Genomic DNA, 21,669 nt, shown 5'->3' on the forward strand with positions numbered 1-21,669 from the left:
CCCTCTCTCTACCCACTACTTGCCCACAGCCTGTTCACCAGAGAACACAAAGCCACTTGCTCTGTGCCCTGGCTCCTGGTCCACAGCCGACTCACCTTCTCACTGTCATCTGACAGGGAGAGGCTGTCAACGCTGAGGCACGAGAGGATTTGCTCCTGTTCCTCCAGAGAAAACGGCTGAGACAGGCTGTTCAGAAATAATTCTGCAGAGGAAAGCAGAACCCAGCTGTGAGAGACTGGGAGGGTCCGGCTGTGCTGTCAGGGCTCTTCCTGCACAGGCTGCGGGAGCTGACCTCTGGGGAAGGGGCTAGAAGAGAGGCCACGCTGGCTGGAAAGAGGACGAAGCACCGGCTTGGTGGGCCCGAGGCTGCAGCTGTGGCTGCCCGTACCTATTTCCAGCTGCTGCAGTTCCTGCTCGGGCAAGGTTGCCTTCCGCTCTGAGGGGCTGGGGCTTTTGGCGGGAGCCGGGTCCAGGGAGGACAGAGGCAAGGGCTCCCATGTCCCCGACTCCTCCTTGCCCCAGTTCAGGCCTGGAGACTTGTTCCGCTCTGGAGGCTTTGGGGGTAGAGGAGGTTGGAGCTTGGGGGCCCCGCCTGTCGTGTCCTCAGCTGGCTGGGGCCCCGGAGCCCCTGGCGAGAGCTCCCTGGGCTGGGCACTCAGGGTCTGGCGAGAGTGGGCCGGGCTTGGCAGCGAGTGGGCGTGGTGTGGCGGTGGATGTCTTGGCTCCTTATACTCTCCCCTCCAAGGACTCCTCAGACCGCCCACTACAAAACAGAGAGCACAGTGGTCAGATGGAAATGAGTCAGCACAGACTCCAGGCCAGGCCAGGCGGCCTTTCCTGGGCAAGGGAGGGCTGGAAGCAAGCAGTGAGGGAGGACTCTTGCCCCACTAAGGGACTCGGTTCAGGAGGGCAGCTTGCAGTCTCTGGAGGAGGCCTCTTCCATGAGATGGCCTCCTATAACAGGAAAAGATTCTGTCTTTTATTCCACTTTCCTTCCAGGTAACAATTGCAAATTTAAAAATTACAGAATATGGGGCCAGCCCAGTGGCATAATGGTTAAGCTCATGCACTCTGCTTTGGCAGCCTGGGGTTCGCAGCTTCGGATCCTGGGTATGGATTTACACACCACTCATCAAGCCATTCTGTGGTGGCATCCCACATATAAAAAATAGAGGATCGGCACAGATGTTAGTTCAGAACAGTCTTCCTCACCAAAAAAAAAAAAAAAAAGAAGAAAAGAAAGAAAAAAATTACAGAATTTGCTCCAGAGAAGGACTTTGTTAATGTTAATATTAAAGAGAAGATTCAAAAACAGCTGCTCTGGGTTGACACCAACTCTGAGTTCCCAAGTAAACTGGTGTCCCTGACCCTCCATCTCTCCTACTCACCCCTCCTCACAGTCAGCTCCTCCTGAGGGCACCATTTCTCTGGAGTAGGGGGCATTCAGCCCCAGGGCCATGATAACTACCATCTATGTCTGGGCGGCTCTGCAAGGCCTCTCTCATTTATTCCTTTTTCGTTCCCAACCACTGCCTTTCCCCGGCCCACCCCCCAGGTGGCTATCGTGTCACTTTGGTTTGATCACGTTCTTGCAAACTGTGTGTTGTTTTTACTTATTGATTTTTAGTTTATAAAAGGCATTGTGTTCTAGGCCTCGCTCTGTTGGGCCTCTTTTCACCCAGCACTATGGTTTTAAGGCTCAGTGATGCTGCTCTGTGAACATCAAGTAGCTTTCACTGCTGCGTGGTGCTCCACGGGCATCCCCGCTGTGGCCTCTCCTCTCTCCCTGGGAGGGACACCCGATGGAAGCCAACTCCCTGCCCACAAATGGCGCTGCAGTGTGTGTCCCCTGAGAGAGCTACTGAGAATTCGTTTGGCGGAACGCCCCGGAGTGGAGCGCTGGGTCCCAGGTCTGCATGTGCTTCTGCCCTTCACCCCCCGACCACTCGGCACTACCAACTTTCCAATTTTTCCCCCTCAAAGGGCTGAGAAGTGATACGTGGCTCTCTTGCACATTCTCAGATGACTGATGAGTTCCAGCCCCCTTTATGTGTGGCAACCCCATCTTTGAGCATTGCCTCTGCACCAAGGCACAGTACTCAGCACTTTACTCACATCACCTCCGTCTGCCCAACAAGCCTGAAGTTGGTGTCATCCCCAGGCTCTAGATGGGAAACTGAGGTTCTGAGCGGTCGAGTAGCTCGCTCTTGACTGCCACACTGCCCTGCGGCCTCTCCCTGCCCCACAGCCAGCGCAGGGCTCTTACCGTGCTGCAGCGCCAGGCTGACCTTCCCCCCCAGCTCCACCACGGATGCTCGGTGGACAGGCTCTTTCCTCAGCCCCTCCTGGATGGCCTGGGCTGTAAGAGGGGCGCACGAGGGTGGGATCTCCCGCACAGGCGGAGGCTCGCTGGCAATCTGGGCATCAAAAGACAACACGTGAGGCCTGCCTCCCACCTCACTTCCCAGCACCCACCTTCTGTGCTTGCTCCTCCCCACTCCCCCTACCCTGCTGTGTTGGGTTCTCTCACAAGGACTGGAGTGGCCTGGCTAGAGTTGGGGCTTGGACTTCTCCCAGAAACGGGGCCAGGTAGGACAGGCCAGAGCTAGGCAGCAAGGGGCCCATGACCTCCAGGCCCAGGCTGTCAGGAGGCAGGCAGAGGTGGCCCAGGGTAAGCACGGAGGATCCCTCACCTGGGATCTCCCTTTGGAACCCCAGCTTTGGGTGGCAAGTATTTTAGTCAGGATCCCACATTTAGGATGAGGCCTCTCCCTGGCTCCCTGCTCACATCTGCCACTGAGGAACAGCCAAAATGGGAGGCAACCTCAAGTGTGCAGCCCAGGCCCGTGGCCCTGCTGGCTTTCCCTCTTGGCCGTCCCAAGTGCTGTCACTGACCTTGAGGCAGAGCGGCCCTCGGAAGTACTGCGTCCAAGGGTGGCAGCCGTTGAGCATGTGCAGCATCATGCAACAGCTGCTCCAGACGTCGACCTTGGCATCGCAGGGCTTGCCCATCACCACCTCTGGAGCCATGTGCGTCTCTGTGCCGGGGATGTAGTCCCCTGGGAGGGCGAGGTGAGCCAGAAAAGTCAGCTGTGAACTCTGATGGGCAAGAGCCTCGGCAACGACCACCCCAGTCAACTCCTGAGACTCCTTGAATTGGTCTCTACTTTAAAGTGTCCAAATCAAACTTGCTGGGGACGAGCTAAGTCGGGGGCTCTGCTGGGGACTGGTACAAAGAGTATAGCATCCAAAATAGGGGGTCTGCCCTGTGGAACAACCCTTCAAGTGCTTTTTAAAAATGGGGAGGGATCCAGACATTGACAATTAGGTTGTAGAAGACTAATTAATGGTATGATCTTCCCGAAATTTTAGTAAGTGAAAAACACAATATTAGAAAACTTATTTGTGGGGCTGGCCCCGTGGCCGAGTGGTTAAGTTCGCATGCTCCGCTGCAGGCAGCCCAGTGTTTCATTGATTCGAATCCTGGGCACAGACATGGCACTGCTCATCAAACCACGCTGAGGCAGCATCCCACATGCCACAACTAGAAAGACCCACAACGAAGAATATACAGCTATATACCGGGGGACTTTGGGGAGAAAAAGGAAAAAAATTTAAAAAAATTAAAAAAAAAACCCAAAAAACATTTGCACAGAAGACTGGAAGGATCCACACTAGATGTTAACAGTATTGTTTTCTGGTGATTTGTAATTTTTATCTTTGTTTAGCTCTACTATTGTCTACAAAAGATATTAGAAAATAAATTATTTTTGTATAAGAAAAAAACACTAAAGTTATTTTAAAGTAGAAGTCAGGTGTCCATGTTGCATTTACACCATTCGAACTATCAACACAGGCTTCTAGTGACAAAGAATCACTTCTAAAAGACTTTTCCCTTTGGTCAAAATGAAATCCTTTTATGCTTAATACTGTAAGTGAAAAAAGCAGGGCACAAAATTGTGTTACAATGGCCTTAACTATGTATAGAAAAAAAAAAAGACCTGGAAGGAATTATCTAAAATATTCATGATTATCTCTCTGGGCAAGAGGAATGGTAAGAATTCTTTTTTTCCTCTTTTTCTATACCGCTTAACTCTATAATTGCCAAATATTTTAAAATGGATGTGGTTTGTTTTAATAATCAGAAAAACCTAAGAATAGACACTTCTCCAGTTAGAGCCCAGGCCCCTCAGTCAGCCTTCCTGCTGTGCTTCCAGAGACTGTGCTCCCCCAGGCACAGGAGGGCTGAGGTCCCAGGCTGGGAGCACAGCTCCCCAGTAAGGCTGAACCCCAGGGGTGGAGCCATGGGGGCTCTGAGGGAGAAAACCTGGGACTTAGGGCGAAGCATGCAGCCTCTCCGTTCCCTTCTCTGTAATGGGAACGCCAGGAATGAGCACCTGGCATGCATTCTTGGATTTAAGCCTAACGACAAAGCCTTATGATCACCGAGGGTGGTTGTGGGGCTGAAATAGAATGGTGCATAAAGTGCTCCCGTCTCAGCTTGCCATTATGGAAAGTACAGGAGAAGGCACACAGCTAATGCTTAGAAAAGGCTACTGGCTATTATCATCCTGGGAAGGGGCAGTGAGGGGGTTTTACCTGCGAGCAAGGACTTCCCCAGGCCATCGGGTTGAAGGCACACAGCATGGCCAAAGTCGCAGAGGGCAGCACGGCTCCCGTCGCTGGACAGGAGCACGTTGTCAGCTGCCAGGCCATCCCAGGGAAGAAGAAGGAACAGGTGAGTCACGTAGGCCCCAGCCCAATCTGAACCTCCAGTGAGGCAATTTTCTGGCTGACCCTACGTGGCAGCTGCTGCTTCTGATTAGTTTCATTAGTCATGGAGGAAGGGTGGAGGGTATCAGCTCAGGCTAGAGGCAGGCAGCAGGCAGGATCTCTGAGGGTGAGGGGACAGGAGCAGAGTTTACTCCTGGGGACGCTGCTCCCACCCCCGCAGCGGTCACCAGTGTGTGGAAGCTCCATCTGCAGTTCTCTGTGGGCACCACCCACTGGAAACTACAGTGTCAGGCTGAGGGCTTAGAGAACACACTTGCCCTTCCCTGGCACAGCCCTGTCGGCCTGAACCAGGCAGGCCCAGAAGATCTGGAGGAAATTAGGCAGGATGGGGTGAGAAAGGACTGTGGGGGCCTGAGCCTTACCTTTGACATCTCCGTGCAGAATCCTTCGGGTATGGAGGTATTCCAGCCCTTCCAGAGCTTGCCCCAGGTAGTAAAGGGCCCGGTCCTCTGGCAGACAGCCCTTCTGCTTTATGAGCTGGCCCAGGGAGCCACCTAGGAGACAAATGGCCAGTCTTTACCTGGGGCTTTTGCAGGCCTCCAAGCCAGCCATGAGCAGGGGCCTTGAAGGGCTGGTGGTAGAAAGCAGACCTTTCCTGCCAATGTCAGAGGGTCAAGAGGTTAAAAATGCATTGACTGGGGACCAAGGCCAACCTGGCCAAGACTTGGGGAAACCTCTGGCTCTGAATTTTGAGAGAGAAAGAGTGGTGGCTCGCTCCTTACCTTCCAGCAGTTCCATGAAGATGTTGACCCACGGACCTTCCTTCACAGCTCCATACAAAGGGACGATTCTGGGTGAGGTCAATCCCGCACATGCCATCAACTCCTCTGCCCGAAACACTTCGACTCGCACCTGGAAGGGCCCAGGGGTGGCTGCAAGTCAGGGTGAGGGCTCAGGGCTGGCTCCCTGGCATCCTGTCAGGACCCTTGGTGCTCCCTGCACAGAAACTGAGGTTCCCAGTGATGATTCTGAGGCCTGGCAAGGCCCTCAGACACTAGACTGTGTCCCTCGTGCCCTCGGGGTCAAGGGCACTTCCCAGTACTTGATGAAAGTTCTGCAGTGCTGACGTGTGCAAAAACACTTCTAGTCACACAGAAATGACAGTCCTTATCCAGGGTCCTGGCATGCTGCCCATCCTCAGATCTGCCAAACACAGAACATTTTTTCCCCAGCCCAAATCTCTGGGCAATTTCTAGGACATGGACCTTTTATTTATCAACATCCTCGTCTACTTTTCAGATGCTGTGTTTCTGACTCTTCTGTAGCCAGAGCTGATGTTGCCGAGACTCTGGCTCTGTCAGTGCCTCTGGATCCTGAGCACCCTTCTCAACTCATCGTTATCTGTCTTCTCTCCCGAGGACTAAGATGTCTGTGTAGACGTGGCAGTGATTGTTTATTCTGTTTGCAGCTGTTTCCCCAGCATCTGGGCACAGGAGTGGCTTCTGGGGAGGGGTTTGGCCAAGGCCTCTCCCACCGTGGACTGGCAGCCCTGGGACCACTCACTCCTTTCTGCAGGGAGCAGCATGGCACGGCGGGAAGAAACAAGGCTTGGATACATACATCCTGGGCTGAGACCCTGGCTTGACCACTTCCAAAGGTAGGTCAGTTCCCCTAAGCTGTGTTTCCATATGCGAACAGTGGGGATGGTGGCTTCTGCTCCTGGCTACAGTGAGGATTTGGAGGGATGGTAACCAGCGCCTGACCTGGCAACCAGTGGGTGCTCAGGAAATGCTGGCTCCCCACCTTCTCCCTCCAGCTCAAATAAGAGCCCCTTATTCAGTGCTTAGACTTGCTAATAGAGACAGCCTTCTTTCTGGCTGTTGCTGGTTCTCGTGTTAGCCTTGAGAGGTACCACCAGGGGGCGCCAGTGGTGACAAAAACCAGCCTGGGAGAAATCAGTCAGGATCTGCAAGAGTTTCCCTTGGAGACTGCTGACCTGGCAAATGGGCGCTCTGACGATGTGGGGCTTTTGGACTTTTGCCTATCAGTGGAAAATGTCTTTCTTCTGGTTACTTAAAGAATATTTGGTTTGGTTAATCAACTTGTGTGAACTTTGACTCTTTGTCAGTGTTTCCAGCTCTGAACTTGAGTTGGAACTAATTCACTAACAGGACTTGTATTAGCAAATGTCTTCAACCCTACTGATCCCAAACTGTGAGCTGAAGCACCTCAGGGCACCACAGAGAATTCAGGATATGTTACATTTGAGGGAAACAGCGAGGATCAGGACATCTGTGGGACACCGCGTAAACTGCCTGCTCGAGACAGCTGAGTTTCAACGTTAGATCGTGTTGTATTCCTTTTGATCATCTATCTTTATGAAGCTAGGTTTTTGGAGGCTGCTGGGACAAGAAGTACTTTGGGGGGGAAATGTGGAGCAGGAAATGAAGGTCACGGTGTTCAATGTCATTTCAAAGTTTGAGAAGTTGTGCAATGCCCAACAAGGCACACATCTCATTAGTAATTATGGTTGTTTAAGAATAAAAGAAACATTTTTCTTTCAACTTATGTGCATTGTCATTCAAATGGATATTAAGTTGTTAGAATAAAGACTTATTATTTCACCTAACTATTTAATAAACAGAACTGTTAGGTACTTGTTTTGACCTGGGGTGCCATGAAAAAAATTACTGAGACATTAGGGCGTGAACTAAGAAGTTTGAGAACCTCTGCTGTAACTTTTAAGAAATCCGTAAGTCCTCTAGTGTCCCAGCAATGCGAAAACCATTCCCACTCACCAGACCAAAGCGGGTCGGAGGGGACACTTCAAAACACAAGACGCTTTAGAAGTCTGCGCCAGCCCCAGGGGGAACCAGGCGAAAGCTCCCTTGGGACTTCAGGGAGCAAGCACACGGGCCTTCTAGTCCACGCCAGCTGCCCGTCTGGCTCACCTCCCCTCTCTGAACTTCAGTCTTCCATGTCATCCATAAAGTGAGGGGCTGACGATGATGAGATGTTAACGAGGACTAATATTTAATGCCCACTTAACACGTGCGAGGCACTGCTCTAAGCACTTGATAAGCATTCTTTATTTACATCTTACAATAGCCTATCTGGTAGTCTCATTATCCCCATTTTACAGAGAAGTGACTTGCTCAAGGTCACTGGGTATAAAGTATCTGAGCTGGGATTTTGGTTGGGGAAGCCGAACTCCAGAGCTGCCAGCTTCCCTGCCTCACTGAAGACCTCTCCTGGCGTATTAGCTTTTACATCCTGTGCGTTTTTACGTTCATTCAGGAGTGAGCACACCCAGGTGGAAGCGTGGTCAGCAATCACCTAAATGCCAAATCCACAAGCCACTTCCCTCCACTTAATTGCCCGCACGCTTGACACTGGGGGACCACTTTTTCCTTCTTGAAACTCTCCCCTCTTGTTTTCTTTAGTACTCATATCTGTTTTATTTAATCAGTAAAAAAAAGAGGATGACAGCAATTCTGTAAGTTCTTTTAATGATCCCAGGAACATAACATAGGTGACACTGACGACCACAGTACTGGGCACACAGTGAGCCACTAAAAGAGTTTCCCCCCTATTTTCCTTATCACCATCGAGATATTCTCCCCTCGGTTCTCATTCCACCTCTTGTAAACACCTGTCCAGGCTGACCTCACCTGTGCCCCCAGCTGACGGCTGCTTCTACCACCTTCATGCCGTGTAAACGTGTTCACCCCGTCACAAACCGAGCTCCTTCAGGTCAGGTGTGTGCATGCCATAGCTCTGTCTCCAGCCCCTGGCAGCACAGCATTTGGCACAGAGCAGGTGCTCAGTGGCTTGACTTGCCCAAGGCCACATTATCCCAGATCAGTGGCAGAGTCAACAGGAGGCTGCCAGAACTCCATGCTCGAGCCAGATGTTCTCAAATGAATGGTTATAACCCTTTTTGGGGCACAGACCCCTTTGAAAATCTGATAAATGACATGGACCCTTCCCCATCAAGGTGTGTGCGCCCATCCACGTAACACACATACACACTTCAGAATCAAGTTCCAGGAGCTCGTGGATCCTACGAATTCATCCACTGACTAGGATAAGAACTTACACACTGGCTGGGAGAAAGCACTAGAGAGACATACATGTACTGAGAAGAAAATCTCCCTGACGTACCAGCACATGAGAAACATGGTGCAGAACAACCTCTGGAGCAGATCTGCTTTTCATAAAAGAAACAACTATAGTTTACATATGCAGAACCAGTCTAGAAAGATTCATGTCAAAGGGCCGGTACCTCTGAGAAGGGGACTGGGAAACAGGGAGACTTTTGCTTGTTTTAGTCTCATTAAATTTTTTTATAATGAGCCTATATTTATTTGTAATTTAAAGGAAGATCAAACAAAACCTGACAAAATAAAAACCCTACATTAAACCCTGGACCCATGGATGTTCTAGAAGAAGGACCAAGGGAGTGCTGGCATCACCACGTGATGCTTCTTGTCCCAGATCCTTTCCAGAGAGCATGGGATGATGCACAGACTTGCTCTGACCCTACATGCAGCCTGACCTTGGGTCCCTGCCCCTAACACCCCAATCCGCACCCCCTTAGCAGAGGATTGTTTCTCAGATCTTCCAGCTGAAAATCCTGAAGGACACCACTGCCCGCCCTACCCCCACCCCTCCGGAGAAAGGAGGGGCTGTCTGCCCAACCAGGGCAGCTGTGCTGGCTGCCAACAGCCCTCCCCCACGAGACTGGGGATGGGAGGAGGCAGTTCTGACAGGCAGCTCTGGCGCAGGGCAGTCCGTGTGCTGTCCTGGGAGCCTTCCGACAGACTGCTTTGGGAGGTGAGAAATGGGGTGTCTGTCCTCTTCTACTATATTAGGGTTGTTTACCTTGTTGCCTGGGACTCTAAGAACCTCAACAAGGGAACAGCTGAGAAGCCCAGTGACTAAGCTCCCCAGCACTGGGCGTTCATCTCCAGGACACTTCACACTCTCTCACCCTCCTCCCACCCGCCTCTCAGGAGGAACAGCTGAGCCTTCTCTGGTGGCCTGGGGAGGGGACTGCAGCTGAGGAGGTCAGGCACGTGGCCTTGGCATCCCAGTGGAAGATGATGCCCGACGCTGGCAAGAACTCAGCACGTGTTTTGGTCTGTGGGGGGTGGGAGGGCGGAGCTTGCTTATTTGAACAGTATGTCTGAAGTTTGGGGTAATACCTACGGGTAGTCCCCTCTCTCATCCCACCACCCTGAGGCCCAAACTCTGAGGCTCCAACACCTCGGCCCACGTACAAGCCAGGGAAGCCAGGTTTATTCACATCACAATTTGTATCCTCACCCCTTAAAGCCACAGACACTCAGGACAGCAGTGGTGTCCACCCTACAGGGGACTGCAGCATGCTAAGCCTGCCTGGTCTGGCTATTCAGTCTCTTTCCTTTTGGGGATCAGTGTGTCCTTGACATAAGCTGCCTGAAAACAAGCTCTATCTTTGAGCTGGCTTATTTCACCCTACCCATGGGCCAAGGAAATGGCCCACAGAAATGTTTCTGATTTCTGGCTTCTGAGGTCCTAGGTGCTAGCTCGGAGGCTGAATTGTGCCAGGGACAAGGTGGCTTCCAGTCAAGGGGAGCTGAGAGTCAGGAGTAAGAGAAAAGAGAGCTGAAGGGGAGCAGGGCTGACACTCTTGAGATCTGTGGATCTGCTGCTGCTGGGCCTGGACAGTGTGATTTGACAGGAGGCCTCAGTTCCGGGCCCAGTTCTGTGGCTTTGGGTAAGGCACACTACCCTCTCTGGTCTCCAGTTCTTCCAGGCCCTGGCTGACAGGAGGCAGAGCCTGAATTCAAACCAGATCGTCTGTCTCTCCAGGCCAAGGCCTTCTCCAGAAGGCAGCGGTTAGGTGGGGGCTGTTGCTCTTGTGCCTACCTTCCGGTCTGGGTGTGGGCAGTCCCATTACGTGGTTTACGGATTTTAGCTGAACATGAATTTCATGAGGACCCAGCCATCTTCCAAGTTTTGACTTGCCCCTAAGGGCCCTGGCATCAGGAGTGGCCCAGGCTGCGTGCACACTTTGATTCCCCCTCTCACGTAGGCACATACCAAGTGCAGCTCCCAGGCTGGGACATGTGACTGAGACTGCTCCCTTCCAGTTCCAGCTGACCCAGAGGGCCTAGCGATAGCCAGGCTCTGTTAACAAGTCAGACCCGTGGCAGTCCTGTGACTATCCTTGAAAGAAAGCAGAGGGAATACAACAGGCCACCGGCCTGGCTTCCCTCTTTAGCCTCTGGACCCCTGGCATACCTTTTTGACAGCACATTGGAAGCCGGTCTGCTTGTCCTCCATCCTGTGTACCTCTCCGAAGGAGCCTCTGCCCAGGCAGGGCTGGCGCGTGGCCCAGTGGACCTCTTCTCGGTACTCATAATCCACCGGCTTGAGTTTCTGGGGTTGGCAGAGAGAGAGACCAGTTTCAGTGGCCAGGGCAGTGGAGGGACGAAGGGTTACAGTGAGGAAGGCTCTCCAGGTGGTGGTCCTTGCCAGGCTGCTGGGGCTGAGCCCTCACAACAAAAGATACCACCGGCTCTGAGGCAGGGCTCTGGAGGGGCAGGACCAGAGAGGGGGTTTTGGGAATAAGACGAAGGCAAAGAAGGGCCTCACGGGCTGCCCGAGGCAAGCCAATCGTTGTGATGAAGAAACCACCTCCCTGGACTTGTGGTTGCGGGACAGACGCGGAACTGTCAACAACCTTGACAATGAAAAATACTAACTCAGCAGCTATCAGGTAGAAAGAAGGGAAGGACAGTGGAGAGAGGCAGGGGACAAGAGATACTGTCAAGATGGAGGGAATAAACCCAGAAATGTAAGTCTGGGGAAATCACTGAAAGTCACAAAGTTATCCAGGAAGAGAACTAGAGGAAAGGGCAGGAGGGACAGGCAGTGAAGACGGGCGAAAGCCTCATCTTCCATATTGGGTCAGGCGGTAACACCTGCAGTTGATATCTGCTCATTCCTTTCTTTCTCAGTATATGGATCATTCATAAAGTACACACACAGACACACACAATTCAGCAATAATGAGGTAGCCAACCAGAAAAACGAAAAACAGAAATAGCAAAAAAGACTGAAAAGTGAGCCTGGAGGTGGAGTGGGAGACCACTGCTTTTCATCAGGGATGAGCAATTTTCTACTATTCGATTTGTTGTCACACACACGAGGGACTTGGAGAAAGAGAAAACCATCCCCTCCAAGGGTGGGAACTGGAGAGTGGGCCTGGCGGGTGAGTGAGGCCTCTTCTCCCACAGCAGGTTCCACCCTGACGCCTAGCTGCTGCTCTCGGCCCCGGACTTGGTGGTGGTGGTGGTACATGTACGTGTGTTTGAGGGACTACTTACCTCAGTAAGCAGGACCCCCTCACTGTCCTCAGTTTCGGGGCTGTGCTCCTGGGGCTTGGAGCCCCCTGTCGACCAGGTCTTGGCCAGGCTGGTGAGGCTGTGGGCTTGGCCCGAGCTCACGCTGCCTTGGAGAGCGTGCACCAGGTACTCCTCCACCGAACACTTCTCACGTATGCCACGAGATGGACAGCTGGGCTCCAGGTGTGGGCCAGGCAGGGGCTTCTGACTGTCTACACAGGCCAGTTTGCCCAGGTGTGGGCCAGGCAGGGGCTTCTGACTGTCTACACAGGCCAGTTTGCCCAAGAAGAAGGACTCTAGGGGGTGAGGTTTCCAGGGCTGCAGAGGGTGGAAAGGGAACGGATGGGGCAGTCTGCTGTAGGGGAAGGGGTGAGCGAGCTGGGGCAGGGGGCCCACATCCTGGGGGTGGTGGAGCTTCCACACGTGGTTTAGACATTGCAAGGGGCTGATGAGTTTGTGGAGTTCTGATCGAGGCAGTGCTGGCCGGAGGCCCTCCCCGAGTTTCTTAAAACAGAGTTGGCCAAGGCCTGGCTCCTTCAGAGGCTTGGTGAACTGGGGGGCGTTTCTAATATACGGGGTGCCTAGCAGAGACTCATCCTCCTGTGGGGAAAACACAGGTGTTAGGACAGAGGGCCAGGGCCCCGAAACCTGGGCACTGGGGTGTGGCGGGGGGTTGGGGACCGGGCTGTGGTGGCGGGCCTCACCTGCACGGGGACTGTGCAGCTCTCCTGCTCCGGGGTTCTAGGGAGGGGTTTGGCCAAGGCGGCTCCTGCCTGAGCCAGTGGCTTCGAGCTCTTCTTCTTGCGTTTTTTTCGGGCTTTGCTGCGACGCTTCCCCTTCCAACACACACGTGCCATTTTGCCCTCAGTTGCATGGGCCACATTGTTGGGGATTTGATCAAGACTCTCGGACTGGCTGTCAAAAAGGGGACAGAGACACATTTTGGGTGTGAGGAGACAGGAAGATATAATGGCTCAGGGAACTGCCATTAGAGTCATACAGACCTGAGGTCAAATCTCAGCTTAGTTAGTACTTGTGTGAACGTGAGAGAGTTCCTAAACCCCAAGGGTCCTCAGTTTTCTCATTTATAAAATGAGTGTAGTATTTTCTGCCATGCAGGTGGAGATGAGGTTTAAACGAAACAGCTCATTTGAAAAGCCTGCCTCAGTGCCTGCCCCAAGGCAAGCTTCCAATAAACAATAGTTATTACCACCGCGATGGGGTGCACACTGCTCTTCTGGAGGGGCTGACACACGGCTCTCTCACTGCTACCCAAGGTGGGCTGCCCTGGAGAGGCCCCAGATGGGAGCATGTGACTTGGAGGGCCATGCTCCATGGTACGCATTCTCAGCCCTCACTGACAAGCTTGTTTCTGTTGCCTCTGGAAGGAAGGACAGTCGAGGCTCGTCCCCTCAACCCCCACTGGTCCCTGCAGATATCTGGCTGCCATAGGAACGTGAGGAGCCACATAGACACAGACACTCTGCCTGGGCTGGTGCGAGGGGATCAGGGGAGTTGCCTTTCTCTGACAGCCTAGAGGCTCACCACCACCACCAGGATCTAAGTTGGCGCTTACCCCTGCCAGGCACTGAGGCCCTGGCAACAGAAGAGCTTTGGAAGGGGCCGCTGCCAAACAGCTTTGGAGCAGACCGTGGGCCTCAGCCACCCTCCTGTGGCCTCATCTTCTGTCCCCCAAAAAGGAGGCAGACTCATTCCAGTCCTGGGGGCAGCTAGAGGCCTACAGACTTCTCCCAGGCAGCTGAACGAAGTGAGTCCACCACAGACCCCTACCCTGGGCCAAAAGGCATCAGGGCCAGCGGCAGGCATTTGACCAAACCACTGAGCATTTCTTGGCGAAGTGCAGCAGCCGTCCCCACGACCCTTTTATCACTAGCAGTCGCCAAATTCCAATGAAGAAAAAATCCGCCTGGTGGTGGAGGAGGGAATTGTTTCCAGGTTCAACCTGCAGTTGCCAAAAATCATCTTTGGGGATGGGGAGCCTGGGAACAGACTGAACCTCACATTGGCTTCTTTTCTACAGGGCCACCGAGCTGCAAGTCTGTCTGTCCTCGCCTGTTTCCAAACCCTCATCCCTTCTTGGGTGCGTCTCACAGGAGAAAAGACTCAGCAGGTTTCTCCCTTGTTAGAGCAGCCCAGGGGCTGGCATTCACGGTCACGCAACAGCGGGAAAGTGACTCCTGTTCCCAGCACCCTCCCTACTGATGGGAACCAAGGGGGAGCAGTAAGGACTCTGAGGAGAATAAAAATAAAACGTCAAGCTGATATGACCCAGAGGCAGTCATCCACAGGCCGTGAAAAGCTTTTGAAAAGCTTATTTGGCTGAGAGAGCAGCTCAGCCAGGAAAGTCTGGGCAGCTTCCAAGAGCTGAACCACAGGTGCTGAAGGAGGAGCCAGGGGTCACTTGGGAGCGGCCTGGGCAAGCAGCTAGAGGGGAGGACGCTGGTTCAGCTCCCGTGGCCCACTCACGCTCGCCTCCTTACCTGTACTGTTTCGACCCAGCGATGAAAATCCGTTCTGAAAAGGTGGGGCTGAACTCTTGGCTATTCTCGCCTTTTAAGTAAGGGAAAAGGGGTTGGACAAGCAGAAAGGAGGAGAGAAAGAACAGGAGTTCAGCACTGAGGAGAGAGACATTTGACAGGTGCCCTCTCGGTCACTCCTCCTCCTCCTGCCCAGACCACCTTGGTGGGCACGCCCCTCCCTGCCCACGCCAGCTCCCCTCACTGACCCTCCCCCACCCTCCCAGCACGCCCATAATATGGCATCCTAATGGTGCTGTGAAGCTCAGGGGAGATGATCTATATAAAACTCTCAGCACAGTGGCTGGAACATAGTAACCGCTCACTAAATATAAACTATCATATTTACAGACGTATGGAAATGTGCCTGTGTATGTGTGTATTATGACCATTATTATGTCACTCACTCCACTTTAGTTTTTATTCTCTCATCTTTCCTCAAAATCCAGCCAGAAGGAAGTGGGAGACAAGGGGAAGGATGTGTGTATGTAAGAAAATGCTATCATGAGCTGTCAGTCTTGCCAGGCTCTACCCCAAGAAACCTGCTGGGTTGGAGGACAGGGGTGCGGGAGAGACTCCTGGTCCTATCCAGCCCTCTTGGGAGTTTCTCAGGCTCTGATGGCAGCCACCATTCTGAGTCATTTTGAGGAATCGTGAGTGGAAGCAGAAAGGACTGGACCAGGCCTTGCCCTGCGGCCCCTCGACTGACCCAAGAGCAGGTGTTCATTCTTAAGGGCGGGGCCACCTCAAGGTGGAAGTGGTGAAGGGCCTACAGGCCCCAGAGGGGCTTTCCAGGAGACCTGGCCTTTCCTGTCTAGGGCCTCTCCAGAGATGCTCAGGCTGCCCAAAGTAACGGCAGAAGGCTAAGGGCCTGCTTGACGGTCCTGCCAAGAGCCTGAGGACCTGTGAAGCCCAAGCACTCCTGCCCCCCGCTCTCGCCATGATGAACAAAAGCCTCTGTCTGCCCCTCTCCCTTCTTGTGTTCCACCCTCCAGCACTGTTCTAGCTCCCACGTCACACTCAGTCTTGGCTTAACCCCCAGTTGTGTCTCGTGAGAATCTCATGGAGTGGTTACCCTGATCCCCCTCTTCCATAGGGCGACCCAGAGCTTCACCTGTGTCCAGCCACCCTTGCACAAGGACTGCACCCACCTGCAGGCCCACCCATCTGCCCTCTCTGTCAACAGCCCCCAACTGAGGACCCTTACATTCAGCCTGGGCAATGATGGAGATGGCGGCCAGGCCTCCCTCGGAGCCTTCCTTGGCTGTGCCTTTGGTAATCACATCATTCAGGATGTCCCACTTCCCGCAGAACACGGGGCTCTTCTCCACGGCCTCCAGCTTGTTGGCAGAGCTGTGCTTCTTCCCCGTCGCCTGTGTCTTCTCCTTGGCTTTGGCGAGCTCCTTCTGCTGCCCAACCGCCGAGCCAGGGGCGCCTGGGCAGGCCATCTCCATCACTGCCATCTCCCAGGCTCAGCTCACCCTGAGAGAGAGAGACCGAACAGAGCAGGTCACTCCCAGACCCCGAGGGGCCTGGATCAGGCTTAGGTTGGAGGAGAAAAGCAGGGGGCAAAGGACCTCTGCCTCTTTATGCCGCACGTATTTATCCTCCAAACATCCCAAATGGCAAAGGAGTCAGCCTCTCGACATCAACCTTGTTCCATGGGGTATGAACCCCCAGTCCTACCAGCACGCTACCACAAACCCCTGCACCTCGCCCAACACGGAGGACTCCAGCCCTCCTCCTCCAAGATAGCCACAGCACAAACATCTGGGTTGCTTCTTTCTTGCCTTTATAAATAATGGCTGAATCTTTTTCTGTTTGTCTTATGGTGAACTTTGCGTCCCCAGAACAGGGTGGTGGATCCCATACTCCAAAACCATCAGTCACCTCACTGACTCCACACAAGCCTTGCCTTCTTAGTGGATATGTCTACACCGTCCACATGGCTTTTCTCTAAGTGGGGAGAATCAAGTTTTTGTTAGCAGGAGGTAGATATATGTGTGCATATGTGTGTGGGTGCACACACACACACGTATGTGTACATACAGATTTGTGTGCATGTGTATATATATTACATATATATGAAATTTTATAAAGGCTGAAAATCAGCATGCCAATGGCAGTGCCAGCACTTGGCTCCTTTCCCAAGATGTATCTGTTTGTGGCTCTCCAGAAGGAAGTGACATGCTTCCTTCTATAATGTCCAAACTCATTCGCTGAAAACCTCTCCTAAGTATTGTTTTCCTTTCAGGCAACATTAGTAGTGGAATTTACATTAGGGCCCCAAACACCAACCCGTACCTCTAGAAATTTGAGGACACAGCACAGGAATTCACCTCTCTGGGTTCCATCTCTACCAGCCTGTGCGTTACCAGGAAGCCACAGGAGAGAGGGAGCCCAGTGTTGAGACAATCTGTGCAAACAGCGTGTAGACTAGAACTGTCACGAAAGAGAACAGCACCGATCTGAGATTGTTACCATCTGGAAACCTATTTGAAGACTGAGACTGTGAACTCCCAAAGCAAAGGCCCTTCTGGTCATGCCTTGCTTTAGACAAAGCCTGAGAAGGCACCAAATTCAGACAGGTTTTTAATAAGTGCTCTCTGCTGGCAGGCTGCTCTCAAAGCTGTCACTGACAGATACACTCTCCCCTGCTGTACCGCCAGGCATCTGGGGTCACACTTCCATTTTTTCTTGGGGCAGAAAAGCAGACCATGTGAGGCCAAACCTCCAACACCTCTGGCCTTTTGGCCTATCAGGTTGGAAGCCTAAATGAGACAGTGGGAAGCTGGGAAACAGTAGGCTGACACGACCCTCCTACTGAATCTGCCTCACAACAGCTACAAAAGGCTGAGTCAGCTCTGCTGTGGGTGGGGTGAGGGTAGGATGGGTTTAGGGGTCACTATTAATTTGAAACTTACACCTCTGCTTCAAGGGCTTGCTAGCTGTGAACTCAGAGAGGCTCTAGCTTTCAGCATGGATGCCTGGGTTTGGTCTTGAAGGCCGGACACTGAGGAGGCTGAATGGGTGGCCTCATTGTTACTTGATGATCTTAAGAAACCTTAGGGGTATTCTAACTTCAATTAGGGGAAAGCCCTCCAAGACAGGCTGTTTTTTTGTAACCAGGCTTTTATCCCACCCCATTCCTGAACCTCTTCCACCTCCAACAAGGAATTGATTTAGGGCCCACAGCAGCGCCTACCCATCTCAGACGCTTTATCAGGGGAAATGAGATCTTAAAAACAAACCAAAAACCTCCAAACCTAAGAGTATTGGAGGTACGCTTACAGGGACTGCCATGTTACTTTAACCTCCCATTTTCTCTTCCAGAAACTAAGGCCTAATTTGGCGGAGACTTCCCCAAGGTCACTCAGCCTGCGTGAGGCAGTGCAGGGCCAGGCTCCAGGCTGTGTTGCACGCTCCCCAAGTCTCCTGGGCTGCAGGCAAATGCAAGGGGGGAAACTCATGGTCTTCCCTGGTCAGAAGGCTCCTGAGGGCAGAGGTGGTGCCCTGGGTGTACAGCACAGTGGGGCACAGACAAGACAATCAGTCTTGGCTGAATGAGCGAATCAAAGGATGGCCTGCAGAGACAGGATGATCCTGAGCACCAAGGATGAAGAGAGTCCCATCTGATGAGTGAGAGAAATGAGGCTGGAGATGAGTGGTTGTTCCGAGGCCACCCAGCTGCTCGAGATCTAGCTGCACTCGGACTCGTACAGCCTGTCTCTGCCTGACACGGCTCCTCCTAAGCTAGAGTTCCTCCAGAGAGGCTGTGAAACCCTCTCACCCCCAGGAGCCATCCTTTCACCTGGGCAGTTAGATAGGCCACTTGCCAGGGGCCCTGACCCGCCCTCCAGGAGCATGCCAGGCTCCTGTCCCCAGAGAGACGCTGAGGCTGAGGCAGCTGAGCTCGGGCCTCCTCTGCAGTTCCCTGATGACTCATCCAACAGCCTGGCAGGCAGGGAGAGGAACAAGGAGGCTGTTGAGAAGCTAACCCAGAAGCTGGCAGCTGAACCTGTAAAGGGCACGGGAAAACAGGCTGACCCTCACCTCCCAGGGGCACGAAATCATGGCCCTGGCGCTGTACAGCCTCTCCTGTGGCTGGCTTTCCTGGGCCACATGACCATGACTCAGACCCTCACCGACAGCCTCCAAGTTCAAGAGGCTATTCTTGGGACACTCCGGCCTGACAGCAGCTCTCCTACACATTCATACATGCTTGCTCCCTCCCTCCTTCTATATGGGTTCTAGTCCACAAAAAACAGGGTTCTGCCTTAAGCCTGGGACTGCTGGCCAGGTGGCCATTCCAGCCCTGGGCTTGGCCCCTGGCTCATCACCCCAGCCCACCACCCTGCAGCTTGTGGGGACTAAGGACTGTGGGAGCCAGCTGTGCCTCTGCCTTTGAAGACAAGTCAAAATCCTGATCCATTACTCAGTCTGGACACTCTCCCCAGCTCCACTCAGGCCTCAAGTGCATTCTGCCCTCTGCTCCCTGTGTCAGAGCTGAGGACATGAGCACTGGCAGTAGCTAAACCCACCCAACTCACCCACAAATCCAAGAAAATAAAAGGGGAAAGGACAGGGGTGGAATATGTTCAGTATTCTTTTAGGGCCTGATCCATGCACACTGCCTGTTCTCTCTTCTGTGGTGCCTGGATGACCCCCTGGAGAAGTCTGGGGGTAGGAATGCCTGGGATAGTACCAGACAATCCTTGGGTATATCTGTATGACATGCCTGCTGCAGGCAAGGCTCCTGGGCCCTGAGACTCAAACTCAGCTCCCTCACCAGTTAGTAAAGATCTTCTGTCCAAGTTGAAGAGTTCTTAAGGTGGATTCAAGGATGACTTCAGGAGGGGCTGTGAACCCCAGAAACTAAATGCAGCTTGTATTTTCCCAGAGACAGGGTTCAGAGCTTTCATCACATTCTCCAAGGGTCTGACATTCCCCAGAAGGCTGCTCTAGTCTCCCCAGAAGATCAAGGCCAGGGCTAAATGCCTGACTCTGGCTCCACTCCTCCACTCCAAGGGACAGCTTGCTAATGCAGCGCTCTCCTACCCGACTGCAAGTTAGAATAACCAGATGCGTTCTTATAATGCACTTACCCGAGACCGACTGAATCAGTCCCTGGGCGTTAGGCCCAGAATCTGTACTTTTGACAAGTTCTCTGGATGATTCTGATGCTGAGGGGCCAGGGACTGCCACTTGACCCCTTCTCTATACTGTAAGGCTGCACTATGCGATATGGCAGCCACTAGCCACATGTGGCTATTTACATTTAAATCAACTAAAATTAAATAAAATTAAAAATTAGATCTCAGTTACACTAGCTACTATACTGGACAGTGCACATAGAGAATGTTTCCATCACTGCAGAAAGCTCCATTGGGTAGTTCCTGTCTAAGGCTACGACAGCGGCAAAATTTCTGTTCCTAGGATTCTGGGACAGGAATGGGGTTTAGGCTAAAGGAATTTTCAATTAACTGGAAGGTACAAAAATAATGTTTTAAACTTTGGTTGTCAGTGATGATAACCTTTCTAAAATGTATCATATTTCAGTTCCCTGTTTTAGTAAGTACAGAAAAAACATGAGACTAGGAAGCAGAGATATGGGTTCTAGCATTGGCAACTTTTTTTAAAAGCAGCAGGACCATTTTTATCAAATGAAATCATACTTCCACCCCCAATATGCAAAAGAGCTAGAAGCATGCAACTGATACGTAACTCACATTAGAAACAGCTGCTCTGCTAAAGAAGGTGGGCAAAGGCTGAACGTACTCAGCTTCCCTTCATCCACCAAGGACCTCTGCAGAATCCTAGGTCTCTGAGGAAAAGAGCTTGAAAACCAGTGGCCTAGGAAATCTTTTGAGGTTCCTTCTAGTTCCCAAAATGCCACGGATTTGTCAGGATGATTTGAGGGCTGGATGACTCCAATTTAGAACGATAATTGCCAGTATTTACTAAGTACCTACCATTATTAGTCTCATTTTCAGATGTGAAGACTGAGGCTTAGGGAAGCTCAGTAGCCTGCCACAGCCACACAGGTACAAGTTGCAGAGGTGGGGTTGAACCCACGCTGCTGCCTCCCCAGCCTGCACAGTAAACCTTGAACAGGCCACTGAGTTTCTTAGCTTCTTCGGAGCTGTTCTGAGGACTGAATGAGGTACAGGACATGAAACGCCAATCAGTTTGCCTGGCCAATAGAAGACGTGAACTGAAAGTTCATTCTCTTGCCTTCAGCAGGCTCATACACGCCATCACTGACACAACGGGGCTTCTCTGTTTCAGCACCTTAAAGTCCAGGTGTTGAGCCTTACCTAAGGCATTGAAATTAAGGCACTTTGAACCTCGGTTCTCTGTATACAAAGGAAATAAAAATCTCCGTCTTACAGGGTCATCTTGAAAATGTCCACTGAGGGGCCAGGGCAGACCAGGGCAAATCTCCCTCATGACTATTAGATCTGGAAGTAAAAACTCGTCCCTCTCTGAATGCCCAGAGGGGACAAATAGCAGAAGCAGAATGACTCAACTTCCTTAATAAGATATTAGTTCAAAACCAATCTCACTCCGATGCTTCCTCTTTTAAGCCTTCAGCTTGCCCGGCTATGAGGCCACACTGGGCCAGCCTCTGCCTATCAAAAAAGAGAGGCTGTGCAGTAAGGGGAACCAAGGGCAAGCGCCAGGCGGAGCGAGCTGGCCTGGCAAAACAGCCAACTGGCCAGACAGACCCAGAGATCCTCATGCACGCTCAGCTCTGGCTCCCCTTTCTGCCCTGCCTGCCCTCCCCGATCTCCCCTGCCCCTAACCTCTGTTCCAGCCAGACCGCTCCCTTCACTTGCCTGAGCAGGGCAGCAATAGGTGAGCTCCCGATTCTTTTCCTTTGCTCATCCAGTTCCTCCCATAGAGAATGCTCCTTCCTTTGTTAATACCTGTCTAGATCTTGTGCATCTTTTAGAGCCTATCTCCTCAATGAAGCCTTTTACGGTAGGCTCCTGCATTCATTT

General features: G+C 52.4%; 1 protein-coding gene across 1 annotated transcript in view; it reads right to left on the reverse strand.

The window, feature by feature from the left end:
* MAP3K14 (mitogen-activated protein kinase kinase kinase 14) overlaps window positions 1-21,669 on the reverse strand; it is a 40,972-nt gene that overhangs the window by 3,410 nt on the left and 15,893 nt on the right. The window contains exons 2-13 of the mRNA XM_046674841.1: window positions 15,873-16,147; window positions 14,630-14,699; window positions 12,833-13,043; window positions 12,111-12,728; window positions 11,023-11,160; window positions 5,517-5,646; window positions 5,157-5,288; window positions 4,600-4,704; window positions 2,896-3,059; window positions 2,267-2,417; window positions 389-763; window positions 96-202 (exon numbers count right to left, since the gene is read on the reverse strand). Coding sequence (XP_046530797.1) covers window positions 96-202; window positions 389-763; window positions 2,267-2,417; window positions 2,896-3,059; window positions 4,600-4,704; window positions 5,157-5,288; window positions 5,517-5,646; window positions 11,023-11,160; window positions 12,111-12,728; window positions 12,833-13,043; window positions 14,630-14,699; window positions 15,873-16,128 — 2,457 coding nt within the window. The 5' untranslated portion in view covers window positions 16,129-16,147. The remainder of the gene's footprint in view (window positions 1-95; window positions 203-388; window positions 764-2,266; window positions 2,418-2,895; window positions 3,060-4,599; window positions 4,705-5,156; window positions 5,289-5,516; window positions 5,647-11,022; window positions 11,161-12,110; window positions 12,729-12,832; window positions 13,044-14,629; window positions 14,700-15,872; window positions 16,148-21,669) is intronic.

The sequence above is a fragment of the Equus quagga genome, chromosome 11 (genome assembly GCF_021613505.1).
Source record: "Equus quagga isolate Etosha38 chromosome 11, UCLA_HA_Equagga_1.0, whole genome shotgun sequence".
Classification (NCBI taxonomy): domain Eukaryota; kingdom Metazoa; phylum Chordata; class Mammalia; order Perissodactyla; family Equidae; genus Equus; species Equus quagga.